Below are 19,605 nucleotides of genomic sequence, written 5' to 3' on the forward strand. Positions count from 1 at the left end.
CGTATAAACTTCATACAGACAAAACCCTTAATCAGGATCGAACCTGGGTCTCTGGAGCTGTAATGCAGCAACTCTACCTCTGCGCCACCGTGCTGTCACCTTCCAGTCTGACATTGGTAAGTTCTGCATCATGGCAGGACCTTTCTGGGTGAATATCATAGTGTGTGCATCAGTAAAGTTTGGTGGGGATTGAGAGATAGAACAAGCCCTGCTAAGAAGCAACTGAGAGACTGTTTGGTGTCTAGCAGAAGCCTGGTTTCACCTGGTTTCACCAGTTGAATAAGACACAAATGTTTCTGTTCCTACATTTGAAAGCAATTGGAAAGCACAGTATTCAAAACGCTAAATTTAAGAATATAAAAAGCAAAACATGAAAATAATTATCTAAATTCAGTTAAAAAGCATTTTAAATTATCAATGATTATTTTTTGTGCTCTGTGCATCCATTTGTCTCCATTTTCTTCAGGCATATACTACTGAACTGGCACCATAGCCTGGCACAAAAAACAAGGGCAGCATGGTGGCGTAGAAGTAGACCTACTATCATACAACGCCAGAGACCCGGGTTCGATCCTGACTACGGGTGCTTGCCGGTATGGAGTTTGTACGTTCTCCCCGTGATCTGCCTGGGTTTTCTCTGAGATCTTCGGTTTCCTCCCACACTCCAATGACATACAAGTTTGTAGGGGTAATTGGCCTGGTGTAAATGTAGAATTGTCCCTAATGTGTGTAGGATAATGTTAATGTGCAGGGAGCGCTGGTCGGTGCGGACTCAATGGGCCGAAGGGCCTATTTCCGCGCTGTATCTCTAAACTAAACTAAACCCCAAAAAGAAAAGGTTGATGAAGAATGGCAGTAAGTCTGGGACCTCGAGGTTCATGCACGTATAAAGGTCCTGAACGCTGGCATTTCAGATGAGAAATGCGTGCAGAAGCTGCCAGCAATTTCCCCCAAGTCTGGGACAGTGTGATGAAAGCTACAAAATCTTTTGCAATTTTTAGTATCCTCTGCAAAATAAAATACGCTTTAATCCTGTTTAATGTACCCCTTGAGATTGCAAGCTGACAGCAAATAGTTTTTACTGTTGTCCTTCAAGGTGCCTATAAACATGGTCCCCCTTTTTGTTTAAACGCTCGCGGTCAAAAAGGTTTAATCGAATTAAAGATATATTGGCTGGGAATACTGTGGAATAAAGCATATACTTTATATATGCCGTGGGACTGGATTGCAGCATTTAAATGACCATCTAAAAGCATTGGCGAGGTTAAGGAACGCATTGGGCATAATGTGACTTTTGATCCTGAGTTTGCAGGCGGGGGTGACATCAACCCATAAACAATGACCAAATGACACCTCCCCTGTGAAATGGATTCCTAACATGTACATCAGTATATCAGCGTGGTCACACACAGGAACGCATAACTGTGTGGCAGGATAAAACCAATAACTCTGATACTTTAAGGCTTCGTAAAGTATTTGTTGTGGATGGAGTGGGTTCATTAAATTGACTGGGGATAAAGAATGGTATGGGTAGTTTAGCAGCATGCTTGGATTAAAGACGTCTTGCTGACTGCAAAGGCCTCACTGAGCCTTCAGCATGACCAAGTGCGATGGGACCAAAACGATGCCTACCTCTCCCAGGAGGCTGGGAGGGGCAGTGGATGACTAAGCTCATGGATCTAGCCCAGAGCTGCATTCCAACTTCTGGGACAGACACTAAAATGCTGGAGTAACTCAGCGGGACAGGCAGCATCTCAGGATGGAAGGAATGGGTGACGTTTCAGGTCGAGACCCTTCTTCAGACTGCAATTCGGGGGAGATGGAGACAGAGATATGGAAGGTTTAAGAAGGAACTGCAGATGCTGGAAAATCGAAGGTAGACAAAATTGCTGGAGAAACTCAGCGGGCGAGGCAGCATCTGTGGAGCGAAGGAAATAGGCGACGTTTCGGGTCAAGACCCTTCTTCAGTCTGAAGAAGATGCTGCCTCACCCGCTGACTTTCTCCAGCATTTTTGTTTACAAGAGATATGGATGGTTTTGGTGGATTTGGTAGGTGGGAAAGGCAAGTGGATCTGCAAGTTATGGCAGGTCAAAGACATTTGTCCATCAGCACTCCACAGCAAGAGTGGAGGCCTGATCCACCAGAGGACTGGCTCCTCTCACCAACTCACTCATGCCCACGAAGCATCTGGGTACATTGCACAGTCTTAACATTGCCTTCAGTTAGAATAGATGTGGTTTCATTTAAAGGTCCACCAGCTTGCTAAATCTCAAATAATACAACAAACAGAAAAAAGATCAGTGTGAAATTATGACATACCTTGAGAAAGGAGATGAGGCGGAATTAGTCAGAGGGTGTTGGATTCATTGCCACAGAAGGTTGTGGAGACCGTCAAAGTATATTTTTAAGGCGGAGATTGGCAGATTCTGGATTGGTACGGGTGTCAGGGGTTATGGGGAGAAGGCAGGAGAATGGGGTCAGGAGGGAGAAATAGATCAGCCATGATTGAATGGCAGAGTAGACTTGATAGGCAGAGTAGACCTGATGGGCCAAATAGCCTAATTTCACTCCTATAACTTATGGACATAAGCTCATGTTTGTTTTCACAACAGCCTGAGTTGGACGGGTATTAGGGGTTTCATAATATGGTAAAGTGTTTATGTAACGAGATTTCTGACAGGGCTTGAGTTGCCTTCACGCATAGTAAGGAGTCCAGCAGCATGGACTCTGCGCTATGAGTGATCACAGCATAATGCTGATGAATACGATCCAGTCATTATTACATCTGAAAGTGCTGGCACAAGGAACTGCAGAAATTGGTTCACAATAAGACGACACAAAATGCTGGTATAACTCAGCGAGTCAGGCTGCATCTCTAGAGAACACGGATAGACTTTCGAAATACAGAGTGTAAACAGGCCCTTCAGCCCATCGAGTCCACACTGACCACGTGATCACCCCTGTACACCAGTATTATCCTACACACATGGGACAATTTTAATGAAGCCAATTAACCTACAGGGTTTAATGAAGCCAAGCTTTTTTGTGTAACCTACAAACCTGTATGTCTTTGTAGAGTGGGAGGAAACTGGAGTGCCAGGAGGAAGCACACATGGTTATAGGTAGAACGTACAAACACCGTACAGACTGCACCGGTAGACAGGTTCGAATACGGATCTCTTGCGCTGTAAGGCAGCAATTCTACCACTGTGCCACTGTGCCGCCATTTCGGGTGGGGAACTCTTCTTCTTCAGACTAATAGTCTCTTCCACTTTATTCCCCACCCTCTACAATCAGTCTGAAGAAGGGTCCCGACCCAAAACGTTGACTATCCACATTCCCAGGAGATACTCCCCGACCCATTGAGATACTCCAGCACTTTGTATCACCTTCCGAAAGTGTTTGAATAAAAAAAACTGGTGGAATGGAACTGATACATCTATATACAAAAGAAAATCCCAATTGAATTGAACTATGAATTCAGAAAACAGGAAATATAATAATGAAAACAGAGAATGTGCAGAATGCACACTGTCTTCATGCTTCCCGCACAGTCAGTAACAATAGGGGGTATGGAACACACCAACCCATCCTTCAGTCATTAATAGTTGCACTGGAGTAATTACACTTACGGTTCCGTTGCCTCGGGCACATTTTTGAAATAAGATAGTTGAAATTATGATACCACTGATAAATATTAATAAGTGAACTTTTAATTTTCTTGCCACAGTGTTCCAAATGCGAAACAACCAGCTAATGCTCCAGTGACTTACAATGCGTTTGCCCTGGGGCTTTAATGCTTTATGCACTTAAAAAGTTTTAAATAAATTAAATTTTAATATCTAATTAGGGAGCGAATCATTGTGCGGTGAGAGAGGGGTCTGGCCATTGTAGACTTTGTAGACAGAGCCCATTTGTTGATCTTACCTGTAAAGCAGCATTAAGTGGTGATCCATATGCAAGGCTGGTCTGTATATTTTTTATAATTGAGGGATTGCTGTGTAAGAAAGAGAACACGATTCACAATTCACCTTGAGTAAACAATTGACATACAGCAAATGTTAGTGCATTTGGCTCCATTTCACCAACAGCAAAAAAATCACTTTTAATTTTTTCTCAATCTGCAAAATACCCGTAACTGATGCTGATAATTTTTCTTTAAACTGATTAATTTGAACAATGTTACAATTATTTTTGGGGTCCTGAAATTGCATGCTTTTTGAAAGAGGCACTAACTTTGTTTTTTTACAACTACAATGTGTATTAATTTATATTACAGTTAATATTCACCAAATTGATTTATCTCCCTATTTCTTTGATATAAAAGCCTAAAAAAAAATCCTACTTAATCACTGCATAATTGGATTCCAAGTGTCAACATAAAGCAGCGTTATAATCAAATTTGAACAATTCAAAGTAAAAGATTTTATTTGGAGGTCTTACTGATAATTTTCAACACATTGAACAGATCTTGCAACTGTTCAAAAAGTTTGGAGATGATGGGTTATAAATTATTATGGCTTAAGCTTAAAGATGCTGGATACCATTTTCATTGTGTTTAAAGGATGTAAGATGGGACCGCCTTATTATCTCAGCCTCTTTGGCAAGCAAGTTAATAAGATTAAGGAGGGTATTATATTAACCAGACATAAAAGTGAGACTAAAACAGTTATATTGAAAATGAGAAAGGATACACTGAAAACGAGAAAGAATACTGCAAGAAGCAGTTATTAAACAGGTGAGCCATTGCAAGAGAAGATGACTGTCAGGAAATAAATTCAATTTAAATGATATTTTGATATATGCAAGTAAAGGGATAATAAAGATTAGCATGACAGGTTGTGGGGACGGTAGCAGTTCAAGCTGAGAATTTATATTTAGGCTATGTATCATCATTGTTTAAAAGTAAAACTTTGTGCCTATAGCTTGAAGGTAAAGGCAAGGTGTGTAAGAGTGTATCCAATGACATTGGTCATGATTTGTTCCTGGTTTTGTTCATTTTAGGGATACTATCCCACGTGAGATACTATGTGTCATTATGAAATTCACACCACGACTGCACAACGGCGCAGCGGTAGAGTTGTCACAAGGAATAGGAATAGAATTAGGCCATTCGGCCCATCATGTCTACTCCGCCATTTAATCATGTCTGATATATCTTTCCCTCTCAACCCCATTCTCCTGCCTTCACCCCGAATGCCTGACACCCTTACTAATCACAAATCTGTCAATCTCCACCTTATAAATATCCATTGACGTGGCCTCCACAGCCAACTCTGCTGAGGTAACAATGTGACTGGAGTTAGACTGGAGACTGGAGTTGGCTAAAGAATACTGAGGCTTAGCAGCATTTTGCTGGAGGTGATGAGATTTTCACATAATTGCTATTGTGGAGTTTGATCACTCTGTAGAGTCAAAATAAGAAGAGGGTCTCCTGGATTTTAGCAGAATGGGGAGGCTGCTGTGCATGTTGGAAATCTGGAATGAGTGAATGATATAGTCTCCTAGTAGCAAAGATCTTCATAGGCAGGAAGGTCTGAAGAAGGGTCTCAACCCAAAACATCACCCATTCCTTTTATCCAGAGATGCTGCCTGTCCTGTTGAGTTTCTCCAGCTTTTTGTGTCTATCTTCTTCATAGACAGGTACATGGATAGGCCAGGTTTAGACGGGTGTGGGCCAAACACAGGCAGGTGGGGCTAGTTGGGCCAAAGGGCCCGTTTCCCCACTGTATGCTTCTATGTACCCCCATTTGCCTGGCCCCTAAAGAAGATGTTGTTGTTGTTTGCACCTTTTACTTATACCTAACATAGGCTGCGATAAACATATCGGATTTAGAACCACGGAGACACAAAAAGAGTGCAGATGGGGAAATCTTGAGGGGAATAAAACAAACTGCTGGAAGTGGGTCAGGCAGCATTAGAGGAGGGGAATAAACAAATGGGCATTTTGGGTAGGGAACTGAATTAGGACCTTGAATGACTGTCTCCACCTCTCAGTAATAGACGCACAGTGTGACGTGGTACCAGTGAAGAATATGATGAAAAAGAAAGGATAAGAAAGGGCCATTCAAAGCACGAAATAACTGGATTAACATTCCTTTTGTTGGGAAACTAAAAGCATCTTTGTTGTTGGAATATGTTGAGGCAGAGTATTTTTTCACTGTTGGAATGGAGCCATTTGTACATCGACGATTTTAAAGTATTAAAGAAGAGGTTCAGCTTATCATCTCATTGGTTATCATCTTATATCTCAAATAATCTTGTAAAAATATATCCCCTGGCCCAACTTATTAATGCTACATCCTTGCTTAACGCCTGTTAAGATTCCTTGATATATTATTCAGGTTTCCTGCCCAATAAAACAATGGTGTTTAGTTCTGAGATGGCCAATAATATTTTTTTCTCTCCCACAAAGCTCTTCCCAAAAGAGTGAAGTCTTCACTTCTTCTATCTCATGAACAGACTCTAATTTTGTGAATCTGGACCATTCCAGTGAAAGCTGAATTTGGTAGATATGGTTCCGATTTACCTCGTCTAACGCAACATTATTCCAATGGTTTATTTTCTTTCCAGCTGATTCCTCATGACCATCTCCACCGAAAGTAAACTATGTGTATTAATTTGATTGTTGGCTGCAAAAATCATGCAGCCGTTTCCCAGCGGTGGATTGGGAACTTGGTTGCAAGTGTTATGGCAATGACAGGTTTGACTTTGCAACTGTGCAGATGAATGTGTGCAGGATACACACACAAACATTGCAGGAATAGGGCTAAAATTAGAAATTGGGAGTCAGGTAGCAAATAAAGAAAATTGTCCATTTTGCATACATAGCAATGTAGAGATCTTGATAAATTAGTCCTTCGGTTATAACATGTTTTTGTATTGGGTGTGATAACTAGCCGTGATTTTTTTAAAGATGTGATATGGCCAATTATTAAATTGTACTCCGATTATTTTCTTCAAAATGGTGTTAAGATTGGTATTGGGCATGGATAAATTGTTGAAGCTGTTTTGTTCCAAGCTCAAACTGTATTAGCATTGAAAACGTGCAAAATATTTTAAGAGGAATTTTAGGTATTTTGGAACTATTTTCATCCATTTTTGTGATTGAGTTATAATTGATTGTGATTGTGATTTTGCATTTTTGACTTGCTTCATCTGATCGTTTTACAGGTAATTATTCAGAAGGACTTTTCTAACCGGCAGTAAAAAATTAATGGTCGAGAACTTTCTATGTCAATGTTCAGATATAAATATAGTTCTAAATTCCTTAAGACTGATCAAATGTGATTATAACAAAGGGGAATATTTTCAACAATAATGTTTGAGAAAAAAATTCATGATGTCACCTGAACCTTTTCTCTGTAATCAATTATTTAAGAGATAATGTAAAATACGAGTTCTGATATAGAAATACTTTTTTTAGAATAAAGCACAATTTGATCGATAAAAGGAATCACATTTTTCATTCAACAAATGTTATAAGACACAGTCATTCTTACTTAACACACTAATGCTCAGGGCATTCCGACAAAGATGGTAAACCATGCAATGCAAAGCAGAAGCAAAAAAAAATAGCAAGCAAAAGCTCTTACTGTGCGAATTGTTCATCAAAGCTTTCATCGGGGTAGTATTTTCGAGGACGGCCTCGTTGAATATGGCGACCACGTTTAAATTCTTCATCATCAACAGTCCAAAAGGACCCAAACTCATCCTCTACTCTGATAAAGCACTTATGCAGTGACAAATTGGTGCGTATGGCACCCTGGGATTATAGCAGCAGTCAAGCAGATGCAATGGGAAGACAAACAAGGGTAATGGGATTTGGGAGAGAACAAAAACACACACACACACACACAAACACACGCACACACACGCACACACACAAAGGGATGGGTACGGAAGAGGAGAAAAAAAAAATGAAATAAGCAAATGATTTGTGGGGTTAATATGTGTAGCCTGCAAGCAGAAGCGCGTGATGCAGAACACTAGGCAAGCAGATGGAAAGGACACGGGGATGGGCACCATGGCAAACACAGACTGGAAAATAAGGGGAAAGGACTCTGTGACAACGCACTTGCTTTTCCATGCCCCACATTTTCCTAGACAGCAAGAATATAACCAAGCAACACCCTTCCCTCCGTCACCTGCAAGCAGCCATGAGCTGTACGTTAAGCTACAGGGGAGCTAGCTATGCTATGAGGTTTAAGCAATTAAATATGGTGGACATACCCACTGATCTTTTGTGGCCTTCTCTTTTGGAATTCTATTTCGTCCACTGTCCACACTGCCCCTTTAACATTTTCTACTCGAACAAAACACTTGTGAAGACTAAGGTTATGGCGCACTGCATTCTATAGTAAGTACAAAGAAGAAAACATTCAATGTCGTAGCTAAAAGAAAGGAAGTATATATTACAAGTGTTGCCACGGCCACAATGAAGATTTTAAAAAAATCAAGCTTGCTGTCGATATTTGCAATGACAAGCTGCTCGATTTCATCCATAATTCTTTGGTCAGTGCAGAAAAACAGTTTGTGGAACAGAACATAGATGTGGCATTTTTTTTTTGTTCTACAACTAATGGATAATGTTTAGCTACGTTGTTAATACCACTGTGGCATCATTCTCAACGCTGTAGCACACAACAGTCAGTTCCTACTAGAATTCACATTAAATTCATAAGAAATGAAGTCATGCTTTCCACGTTGTGTTCAACAACTGTCGTTTGGAATAAGCATACAGGGGGAATCATAATCAAAGTTCAGACACATAATTAAATTATTTACAACTTTACATGTCACAGTAAGCATCGTCGTACTTATATGGGACAATAAAAAATGATGGATGAACTGAAAACATTTGTATGGGGTAATAAAAGGGGAATAGACCTCAATTAGCAGATTCAGGCAAATTTTGGAGCTTGTCAGTTTGAAACACTGTTCCAATAACATATCTTAAATTCAATTCTAAGCAAGTCCTTTATTATTTATTCTATTACCCTTCAGCAAATGTGACCTGTTTAATTGTTGATCGCCATTTAGAGATGAATGCAAGATCCCTGATTGTTCTGGCTGTGGAAAGCAAATCTGGTCAAACTTCATTCGTAGGACGCCTTTATACTATTTATCTGGACATAATGTCAGTGAAAATTTTATTGACTCCATCTATGCCAAATTTGAATTGCTTATTTGTAGCTTAGTTTAGTTTTCAGATAGTGTGGAAACAGGCCCATCGGCCTAACAAGTCCGCTCCGATCAGCGATCCTCGCACATTAATGCTATCCTACTCACACTGGGGACAATTTACACTTATACCAAGCCAATTAACCTACAAAACTGTACGTCTTTAGAGTGTGTGAGGAAACCAAAGATCTCGGAGAAAACCCACGCGGTCACGGGGAGAATGTACAAACTCCATACAGACAACACCCATAGTCGAGATCGAACCCGGGCCTCCGGCGCTGCAAGCGCTGTCAGGCAACAACTCTACCGCTGCGCCACCGTGCCGCCCATAAAGAAAAATTACTGACATACATTCATAACTCTAATACTAATTCAATTAGTGTGCAGAATATTGCAGGTAAACGATTAAAAAATGTTGGGCAACATGGAAATAATTTGCAATTTTCTTTTTGATGATCTGATTGGCACACAGCACACACTTGGCAAACATTTACATTCCAATTAAAAGCACAAAAGAGGTCCATGTTTAAAAATCTATTGTTTGAGAACAATCAAGGCATTGTTCACTTTGAAAAGGCACAAGAAGTGAAGACCCTTATGAACCAAAACCTTTTAGTTATGAAATAGTATGAATAAAGTAAACAGGCATTGCTTCTGACTTGTCACAACCATTTGAAGATTCTGCCCTACAGCAGTATGTTTAAAGAAAAGTCAAAGAAAGGATCACAAGTTATTGCAAAAGGCATATATACATTTGCTTTTCATATGCTATTTATATGCACGCTGGCTATTCATAAATAGATGGAGGACAGTTTCATACATACCAATTCAGTGTTTCTACAATGCTGCATGCTGCCATGCAGGACTGAGTCACAGTAGGGAAGCTGAATGTTCATCACTAAAATGTGCCCCTTGAAAGGACTGTCAGCAGTTGGTGGAGCATTCTGTTAAAGAGTTGAATGAATCTATTGAGCTGGTACTTGTCAAAGTCACAGCTGTAGATCTGACACGTTGAAGATGGACTAAATCTGCCCTATCGCTTAAATAACATTTGAGAATCCTTGGATGAGAAAAATCTGATTTTGACACCAGCAAAAAATGCATGTCAAAATTGGAGCTAAGGAATAAGAAACACGCAACAAATTGATAATGCTGCATGCATTAAAAAGGATGATATCGAGGGAACTGCTCAATACCAATTTTAATTATTGAGGTCAGAGATGATCAGCTTCTCCATTAAAATGGTAAGTGTGGCAGAGAGGCCTGAATCTTACTGCCAATCTTATTCATCCTCTCCCTGGCCATTACACTACGAATGTGAACATTTGTGAAGATCAACATTTGCGTGAACCACTAGATCGGTGGTTGAGTGCAAAGAGTGACAGTCATGGCAATATCTGAAGAATGGATCTTCCATGAGTGTAGATGGGGGGGGAGGGAGTGTTGGTTAAACTTTTACCTTAAAGGAAGAGAAGCAGAACATCTACTTCCCAGAGAGGCCTTTGACAAATATACAGACTTTTTTTGATAGCTTTTTATAAATTTCTATCTTTAAGTTCCATTCTGTGCACAAGTAACCTCCTAGGCACAACTCAGGAGGAACCATTGAGCAGTGACATTGAAGAATGAAAGCATCGTAGGAAAGTTAGGTAGTGTTTCCGAATCAAGTTTCTTTGCAAAGTAGAAGGCAGGCAAAAGTTTCTTAGCCCTCGTAGAACAAAATAGGAAACTTATAATAAGAAAAATCATTTTGTCCTCCTCATTTATTTTGACAAAACCTATTTGATTCTACCAATTCAAATCAATTTTGATGCTGTACCTAATGACCAGCAATTCATTATACAATATTACCTCAATGTTAGTATGTTAAAATTTCTTATCTATACAAGACAATCACCTTCCGGATTTTTCTGTAAGTAAAATATATTTTGGGGAAAAACATATAAATGACTCAAATTTCACTGTACCTTAATTGGTTCATGCGACAATTAAAATAAATCTTAATTTTGAATCTTGAAGTAATTGTCAGTAGAATGGGATGGGACAATTTTAAAATAACTTGCAGTTTTGTTAAAGATACACTGTGAACCCTAACTAGTTTTGAGGTGTTTATGACCGACTTGGACCGACATTGTGAACTCAACTATCTTCAGGTCTTCAAACGATACGAAGATGAAAAGCCAGTTAAGAACAAAACGTTACAATAGAATGGAGCAAAGCAGAGTCAGCAGTGTACACTAGTCAACTTCTCTTTCAGATAGAGAGACAAAGTCCATTACATAAAGAGAGAGGGAATTATCAGAAACAAGAAGATACAAATTTGCTATAGGCAAGCATTGAAAAGGGTGACTATCAAAAAAGAGACAAGATCAAAAGAAACAAAGTTTGAAGAACAGATGGAAAGCAAATTTTATAAAGTATCAGTACACACACACACATATAAATATATATATACACACACACACACATACGTATACACACACACACATACATATATATATATATATCTATATATATATACACACATACATACGCACACACACACATATATATATATATAATACACACACATATATATATATATATATATATATATATATATATGAATTTTAAAGATGTATAACCTTGCCATGCACACTGCCGGTCATTATTATACAATGTTATACATCTTATTATACAATTCGGATGCATTTTCAGTAACTTGGAATAATAACTGATTTGTGATTTGCAAAAACTTGTCAAAATTCACACAAAAGCAGCAGCCTTTAAGGATCAGGTTGAGCCCTAAAGGCCAGTCCACCTCCTAACACCCAAAGGCACACGGCCAATACGAAAAGCAGAAGCCAGCCTGCCTTTAGTGGCCACAGCCTCAAGCTGTAGATATCCAGCCATTCATTGTCAACTGAGGGCTGGTGCTTCAGGCTGTACTTGAAGAGCCAGTAGAATCATCAGCACATGCCATAAGAAGGCGTGGCAGTTCATCTTTGGATCTTTCAATAAGCAACGCAGACATAACTGGGGCCTTCTATTCCAGTTCACTGCATTTGGTGTGGCGCTTGAAGATAGCACAGTGATTTGCTTCCTCACAGCGCCAGAGAACTGGGTTTGATCCTGACTATTGGTGCTGTCTGTACGGAGTTTGTACGTTCTTCTAGTGACCACGTGGGTTTTCTCCGGGTACCCCAGTTTCTTCCCATACTCCAAAGACAAGCAGATTTTTTTAGGTTAATTGGCTTCTGTAAATTGTAAATTGTCCCTGGTGTGTACGATCGTGTTGTTGTATCAGGTGATGGGGCAGACTCGGTGGGCCAAAGGGCCTGTTTCTGTTCTATATCTCTAAAGTCTAAATGGGGTCAAGGAAAGAACGTTCACGTCGCGGCCCTGTTTCCACCAATCATTCCACCATCACGCACAAGAAGCGACAAGACAGACACCATTGTGTGCAGATGTCGAGAAGTGTGTTCAGCTCCGTCTGAACAACTTCTAATCTTGTGGGAGGATTCATTAAGAAGAAGTTTAAATAATGGTTAAGAGCCATAATAATACATTACAATGTAGGTTAATTGAGGATTAGAATATAAAACTAAAAATGTGGAATTACAATGAGTCAAAGCATTCAAACAGTTAGCAAGTTTGTTCAATGTAATTATGATAGATTTCCTAAATTGATTTTATTCTGTTTTGAGTTTGCAATGATATTATGGAAATATTTCACTTCCAGTGCATCTCTGTTGAACTTGGCCACCAACAGAATATTGTGCTCAGAGAAATCTTCATCCACATAAACAAACTATGTCCTGCATTGACGTAATATCTTTTTCCTTTATTCTCTATTGTTCTTGATGATCATGCATGACTCCATCACTTGTGGCATGTAGAAACTGGAGCATCAACTATGGTTTGTGGAGAGGACATGAAGAACAATGACAGAGACAGTAGCTTCTCTTTGCATTGCAAGGCAAACAGCCATTTGTTCATCTCATTAGTGGACTGTGACTAAACATTTGCAGCACAGTCCTCAAAGTGTTGTTATGTACCAGCAGTGTTTAGTTTAGTTAAGAGATGCAGCGCAGAAGCAGTTCCTTTGGCGCACTGAGTCCATGCAGACCAGCGATCACCACGCATCATTAGGGACAATTTACATTTTTTTTAATGGAAGCCAATTGACCTATATACCTGCACGTCTTTGGAGAGTGCGAGGAAACCGGAGCATCCGGGGAAACCCCACACAGTCACGGGGAGAATGTACAAACTCCATACAGATAGCACCCATAGTCAGAATCGAACCAGGGTCTGCGGCTCTAAGGAAGCAACTCTATCACTGCCCCACCATGCCGCCCAACACACAGTGTTGTATGTTTATATATAAATTACAATAAAGGCAGGAAAAAAAACATCCACTGTGATTTCTTTCATGATGTTATTTAGATCAAAAGAGTTTGAATTATGTGTTCTAGCATAAATTATTTGATGGCTGAGAATTTCTGGAAGATCACAAAGTCAGATGCAATGTCATGTTTACTTTAAGCCACACAATTCACTGCAAATCTCAGATTTTATGATTAAGACATGTTTCATTTTAAATTATAATTATTTACCTTCCACGTGGCTGCATTGCGTCTGAAGTAGGCAAACATTCGTGTAAACCAGTTATATATTTCATTTAGTGTTAGCTGTTTTTCGGGAGATTCAAGAATTGCCTAGATAAAACACAATTTGTGTTATGACAACTGCAAATGTTCCTTTTAAGAATATTTCATTAACTTAAATATATAGAAGGAATGAATTCACTCACCTCACTTTATTTCTACATAAAGTGTGTTTTAACATAAAAGAAAAAAGCAAATTCTAATATTTAAAAAGCAAATTCTAATATTTAAAAAGTCTAGAAAGGACTTAATTTTCTGCAATATACACAACAGTTGAAAATGCTTTGACCTTTTGAGCTAGGTTATACTTCACTAGATTGTTTTTCAAGTTACAGATGAACTTTTTAAAAAGTTGGCTCAGATTGAAGGAATATTTGAATGTGAAAGATGTTTTCCAAAACTAATTGTACTCACCTGCCTTATTAATGATGCATATGTAAAAGGAGGTCTCACTTCGGCATTCTTGTAGAATTCCTGATTCTGAGCCATGTCTGTAAATAGGCATTGAGATGTATTAATGTACAAAGGTATAATGATTTACAGTTGTACTTAAATGATAATTACATTTCAGGCAATTATTATGAAAAAATATATTTTATCAGCTTTTCCGAGTTGATATTTGTAGGAACAGTATTAGGCCATTCAGCCCATCAAGTCTCCTCCGCCATTCAATCATGGCCGATCTACCTTCCCCTCTCAACCACATTCTTCTACCTTCTCCCCATAACGTTGTCTCTAATGCATTTTGTTGTCTCACTGTACACTGACAATGACAATTAAAATTGAATCTGAATCTCCCCATAACCCCTGATACCCTAACTAATCAAGAATCTATCAATCTTAAAAATACCCATTGACTTGGCTTCCACAATCTTGTGTGGCAATGAATTCCACATGTAAATTGTGTGATGTTACACAATTATGCAGCAGGTCGAGCTGCTGTTTCAAAGCACCAGAGACCCCTGTTCAAGCTGGATCTCAGGTGCTGTCTGTGTGGGGTTTGAACGGTCTACTTGTAACCATGTGGGTTTTCTCCAGGTGCTCTGATTTCCTCCACATCCCAAAGAGATGCGGCTTTGGAGACTATATAGCCTCTGTAAAATTGCCCATAATGTGGATGTTCTGGCAGGATCCACTAATTAGATGAATGAATGGCCGTTTGCCTTGTAATATAAATAGAAACTACAGCCTCTGTCCTTGTTCTTCACGTTGTTTCCACAAACTATAGTGGATGCAAAAGAAACTTGTAGGAATTGTCGATGGATGGTTGGCCTGGCTGTTTCTTTGTTGTATCACTAAACTAACAGAGGGTGAATGAGGGAAGAATAGCTGATGCAGTATAAACGGATTGGCTAAAGGTGGTTGATAAGTTGCGGTATAATAACCTTGTTATCATGATTCATGGCAATGAATAAAAGGAGATAAGAATCTCCTGGATAGAAAGTTGGCTAATTGATCCTAATCATGGTAGAGTTGCTGCCTTACAGCAAATGCAGCGCCGGAGACTCGGGTTCGATCCCGGCTACGGGCGCTGTCTGTACGGAGTTTGTATGTTCTCCCCGTGACCCGCGTGAGTTTTCTCCGAGATCTTCGGTTTCCTCCCACACTCCAAAGACTTACGGGTTTGTAGGTTAATTGGATTGGTAAATGTAAAAACTGTCCCTTGTGGGTGTAGGATAGTGTTAGTGTGCGGGGATCGCTGGTCGGCACGAAGCTGGTGGGCTGAAGGGCCTGTTTCCGCGCTGTATCTCTAAACTAATCTAAACTAGTTGAGAAAGGTTGGCCTTTGGACTACAGTGATATGTGCAGTGGAGATTTTTCAAGTATTTTCAAGTATCTGCTTTTGCCAATATTTTACCATTGTGGAGGCGAGCATTCTGTGTGCAGATGTGTACATAATCAAATATGTAGATGACACAAGTTGGATGACTTAATGAAAGACTTCAAGGACTTCAATGTCGTGAGAACATGCAAAGAGATCACCAGGTACATCCTGGTGCAGGAACGGACAGCCGACCCCAACACCTCCAGGCCTCACTTGTCCTTGTACCTCTCTGCACAGAGGGTGCCAGGGGTTAAGGGGAGGAGGCAGGAGAATGGGATTGAGAGGGAAAGATAGATCAGCCTGGATTGAATGGTAGAGTAGATGATAGGCCAAAGGACCTACAGACTGACTGGGGTCTTGCAGCTTCTGTGATGTTTTGCTGATATTTGGCAGGTCAGATTAAAGAACACACATGGAATCCTATGCTTTTGCCTAGAAACAGGATGTGTGAGGAAGAAGTTGTGATGAACCTTTATTATAATTTAAATCCTTGTTCGCGCACTTTAGGAAAGGTAAAAGCTTCTAGAGAGGGTGCAGAAGAGAATAACTGCAATTATGTCAGAGATGAGGGACATTACATGTGAACAGGCTGGAGAAGTTCTGCTTGGATCAGGGTTACCAGGGGATCTGGTAGATGTATTCACATCATAAAGGACATAGACTGGGTACACAGAGAGTACATCACCCATTCCATCTCTCCAGAGTAGCTGCCTGTCCCACTGAGTTAATCCGGCTTTTTGTGTCTATTTTCGGTTTAAATCAGCGTCGACAGATCATTCCCACACATTATATAAAACCCAGAATAGACGGACTCACTGTGTTGAACGTCCTCCTGCGATTCTGAGAATTGAAACAGTTAATAAATATTTTAACATTTTAATTTTATTTCTCTGAAGAACAAAGGGGACTCACCTGAGGAAATTGGCACATTGTACTTGTCTGGGTACCGCCTCCGGATGGGTCCCATGCTATGCATGTTGGTGGGAGTGATGACAGAGTGTCCCTGGGTGATGGGGGTGAGAGGGGCAGTTGGCGTCGTGGGAGTGTGAGGTAAACTCTGTGGATTAGCTTCCAATGCAGTCTTTGACAACGTGACATTCGATACCAGGTTCAGCTACAAAGATGGTTTGAGGGTAAGATGTGGGCAATGGGTCGGGGGGGGAGGGAGACAAAAAAAACAGGAGAAAGGAGAAAGGTTTAACAGACTTGACAAATAACAGTGAGATTCACACCCACCACTGCGATGCCACTAATAAGCTACAGAGGAAGCAGACAATCTCAGCTAATTAAAAGATGAAATTGTATTGAAAGGATTCTAATTAGGTGATGCTTGTGGAGGTGATCTAATGATTAAACACTGCATCAAACTGACCCCATCATCAGCCTGTAGTGACACAAGATGTCGGAAGAATTTTTAAAAATCGGAACGGTAATTTTTTTTGAGGGGGAGGGCAGTGATATTAGTAATAATAGCTATGAGGTAAACTAATTAAATGGAGCTCTGCAGCCAGTGTGGCTGAAAGCAGCTGTTCGGCTTTAGCTTGCAGCTGCAACTGTTCCAAACAAGCTCCGAATCTCAACAGAGGCACTCCAGTTAACTGAAAAATTTCTAACTGACCTCTGCTCTTCCCATTAATTTGGCGGAAAAAAAAAAAACTAATGACACATATACATATTCCCACAAAATTGTTCTAATTGCTAATTTAACAAAGGAGCAGAGCTTCCAAATGAAATACGACTGCAAATCGGTGGGTAGGTAAGCACCGCGTATGGGCATCGCGGGGAAAGGTGTTTCATCTGTGACAATCACTTGCGAATTGTGTTAACAAATTAATGGAATGTCAACTCTGTCAATTGCTTTAGAAGTGTCACTTTTCAATTTTTTTTTTTTGATAACGGCATCAATTACCACAGATGAGATTCAGACGCAGTAGCAAAGGAGGCAGAAGGGTTCGGGTGAAAAGTGTATCACCCATGTTTAACACCTCACCCTTATGCGTATCCTTGTTCACAAGTTCTCCAATTACCACAGTATTGCTAATAATCATTATCTGAAGGTCCTGAGCTTGCTTACTTTAAAACGCCGCACATTTACAGAATTCCACCACAGATCAGAACCTTTACAAACATAAGTGAAGAACTACCAAGGCAAACAGACATGGTTTAGTTTAGTAATTTTCAGGCTATTTAGTTTTCCTCCCAACGTCTTGGCTCACTGAACAGTAAATAGAATCTCAATCATAGGTCTTGTCTCTGCTATCAAATATTAAGAGTAAGGGAGCATGGTGTAATTATACATTCCTGAGAAATGTGATCTACAAAAACAAACAAAAATAATCTTTATAACATGCCTTCAAAAAAAATCCAATGCATATTTAACCAGCAAAGGCTGTGATGATTGCACCATAGTTGCATTCCCCAGCAAAGTGTATGTAATACATGTTAGTACAATATGATGTTAAGTTCATTGATTTGTTCTTAGAATATTTAAATATGCGGCATGTAAAAAGCTGCTGGAAACATGTGAATGCACCAAAATCTTCCCTCACCCAGCCAGAACACTTCCAAAATGCTGGAAATTGAATATCTAAAAACACGATCCAATCTTTCAAAAATAGTTTCTGGTTAAATGCCAAAATTTTGACCCAGGTCCTTCTTGCTACTTTGAAAACTGACAGAGAAAAAACACCTTTTTAAAAATGTCATATACTGTATGTATTTATCCCTGGTTAGGATTGTATATTGGGTTAGAGAATACAAAGACGTATAGATTTGTAGGTTAATTGGCTTTCTAAATGTTAAAAAAAATTGTCCATAGTGGGATAGTGTTAATGTGCAGGGATCGCTGGTCGGCACGAACCCAGAAGGGCATGTTTCCACGCTGTATCTCGAAACTAAAAAAGGACATTGCGATCTGTCTTCAAAGTTTAGTTTTAAGATGAACGGTGCAACATATTTGTCCAGATTAATTGGCAGCATATTTGTTGTTGATCAGTCTGACATTAATACCTTTTATATGTTGAAATTTCCTTCCTAATTTTTAAAACGCAATAATTTTTTTTTAAAGGTAAAACGGGTTACTCCGAAAATTAACAGAATCCGATCAATTTGGGTGTTTCTTGGGTTCATTTCTGTTGAAAATTGTGCAGTTTGGGTATTGCCTTGATAGCAGTTTCCATCATAAATACACATTTCATCAAGACTCAGGTACACCACACTGAAATCATTTCGAAAATATTCAGCAAACGTATCTAGAAACGAATTAGCTTTTAAGTTAAAACACTGCACATCGCCTCCTTCAGCTGCAACTTTTCCATCAGCCTCATTTCTAGCTTGATCATCTTCTAGAGTCTGTCGAACAGGTTTATAAGTGGCTTAAACTGATCATAAATCACAAACAAGCATTTTTTTTTACCCATCAGGATTACCTTTGAAATGAGAAACAAATAACAGCAGCACCACATCTAATGGAAACACCTTACAATGTGCAATGTTGACTTTGGTTTGTCTGTAAAGTGCCAGATTGAATAAAGCAGTAATTTGCAAACTGAATTCTCTTAACAACAAAAATTGGTATTCTCAGCTTGCTTAAAAGATAGCAATTAATGATGCATAATTCTACTAATAAACAGTACGCTCACATTCTGACATCTGTTACCCGGCACAATGATTAATTATCAGAGCCCTCTTCTCCTCGGTAATAAGACAATATTAATATTTATCAATTGCATGGGTTATTCTGTTTGTCATCGCAAAATAATTACTAAGTTACCAAGCATGCACGCTCGCATTCACCGATTGTGAAATGCAGGTTAACTATTGGTACTTCCATTTTTTTTTCAGCATGCCAGCTAAAATCGGCACATAAATTTCAAGTTTCACGAGACAAAAGATTACAAAATATTAATGCTCCACTTATGTTAGAAAGTGATCTGGACCACGACTTA

General features: G+C 39.5%; 1 protein-coding gene across 20 annotated transcripts in view; it reads right to left on the reverse strand.

Moving 5' to 3' along the window:
- The window catches only part of foxp1b (forkhead box P1b), a 474,222-nt gene that overhangs the window by 25,007 nt on the left and 429,610 nt on the right, over window positions 1-19,605 (reverse strand). For 19 of the 20 annotated variants that reach the window (XM_055647671.1, XM_055647675.1, XM_055647681.1 and 16 more), the window contains 5 exons: window positions 16,571-16,772; window positions 14,248-14,324; window positions 13,783-13,884; window positions 8,234-8,355; window positions 3,929-3,998 (listed from right to left, as the gene is read on the reverse strand). In XM_055647671.1, coding sequence (XP_055503646.1) covers window positions 3,929-3,998; window positions 8,234-8,355; window positions 13,783-13,884; window positions 14,248-14,324; window positions 16,571-16,772 — 573 coding nt within the window. Of the gene's footprint in view, window positions 1-3,928; window positions 3,999-7,685; window positions 8,356-13,782; window positions 13,885-14,247; window positions 14,325-16,570; window positions 16,773-19,605 lie in introns of those variants that run through there. The other variant, XM_055647686.1, reaches the window with a different exon arrangement.

Source organism: Leucoraja erinacea, chromosome 16 (assembly GCF_028641065.1).
Source record: "Leucoraja erinacea ecotype New England chromosome 16, Leri_hhj_1, whole genome shotgun sequence".
NCBI classification, from domain to species: Eukaryota; Metazoa; Chordata; class Chondrichthyes; order Rajiformes; family Rajidae; genus Leucoraja; species Leucoraja erinaceus.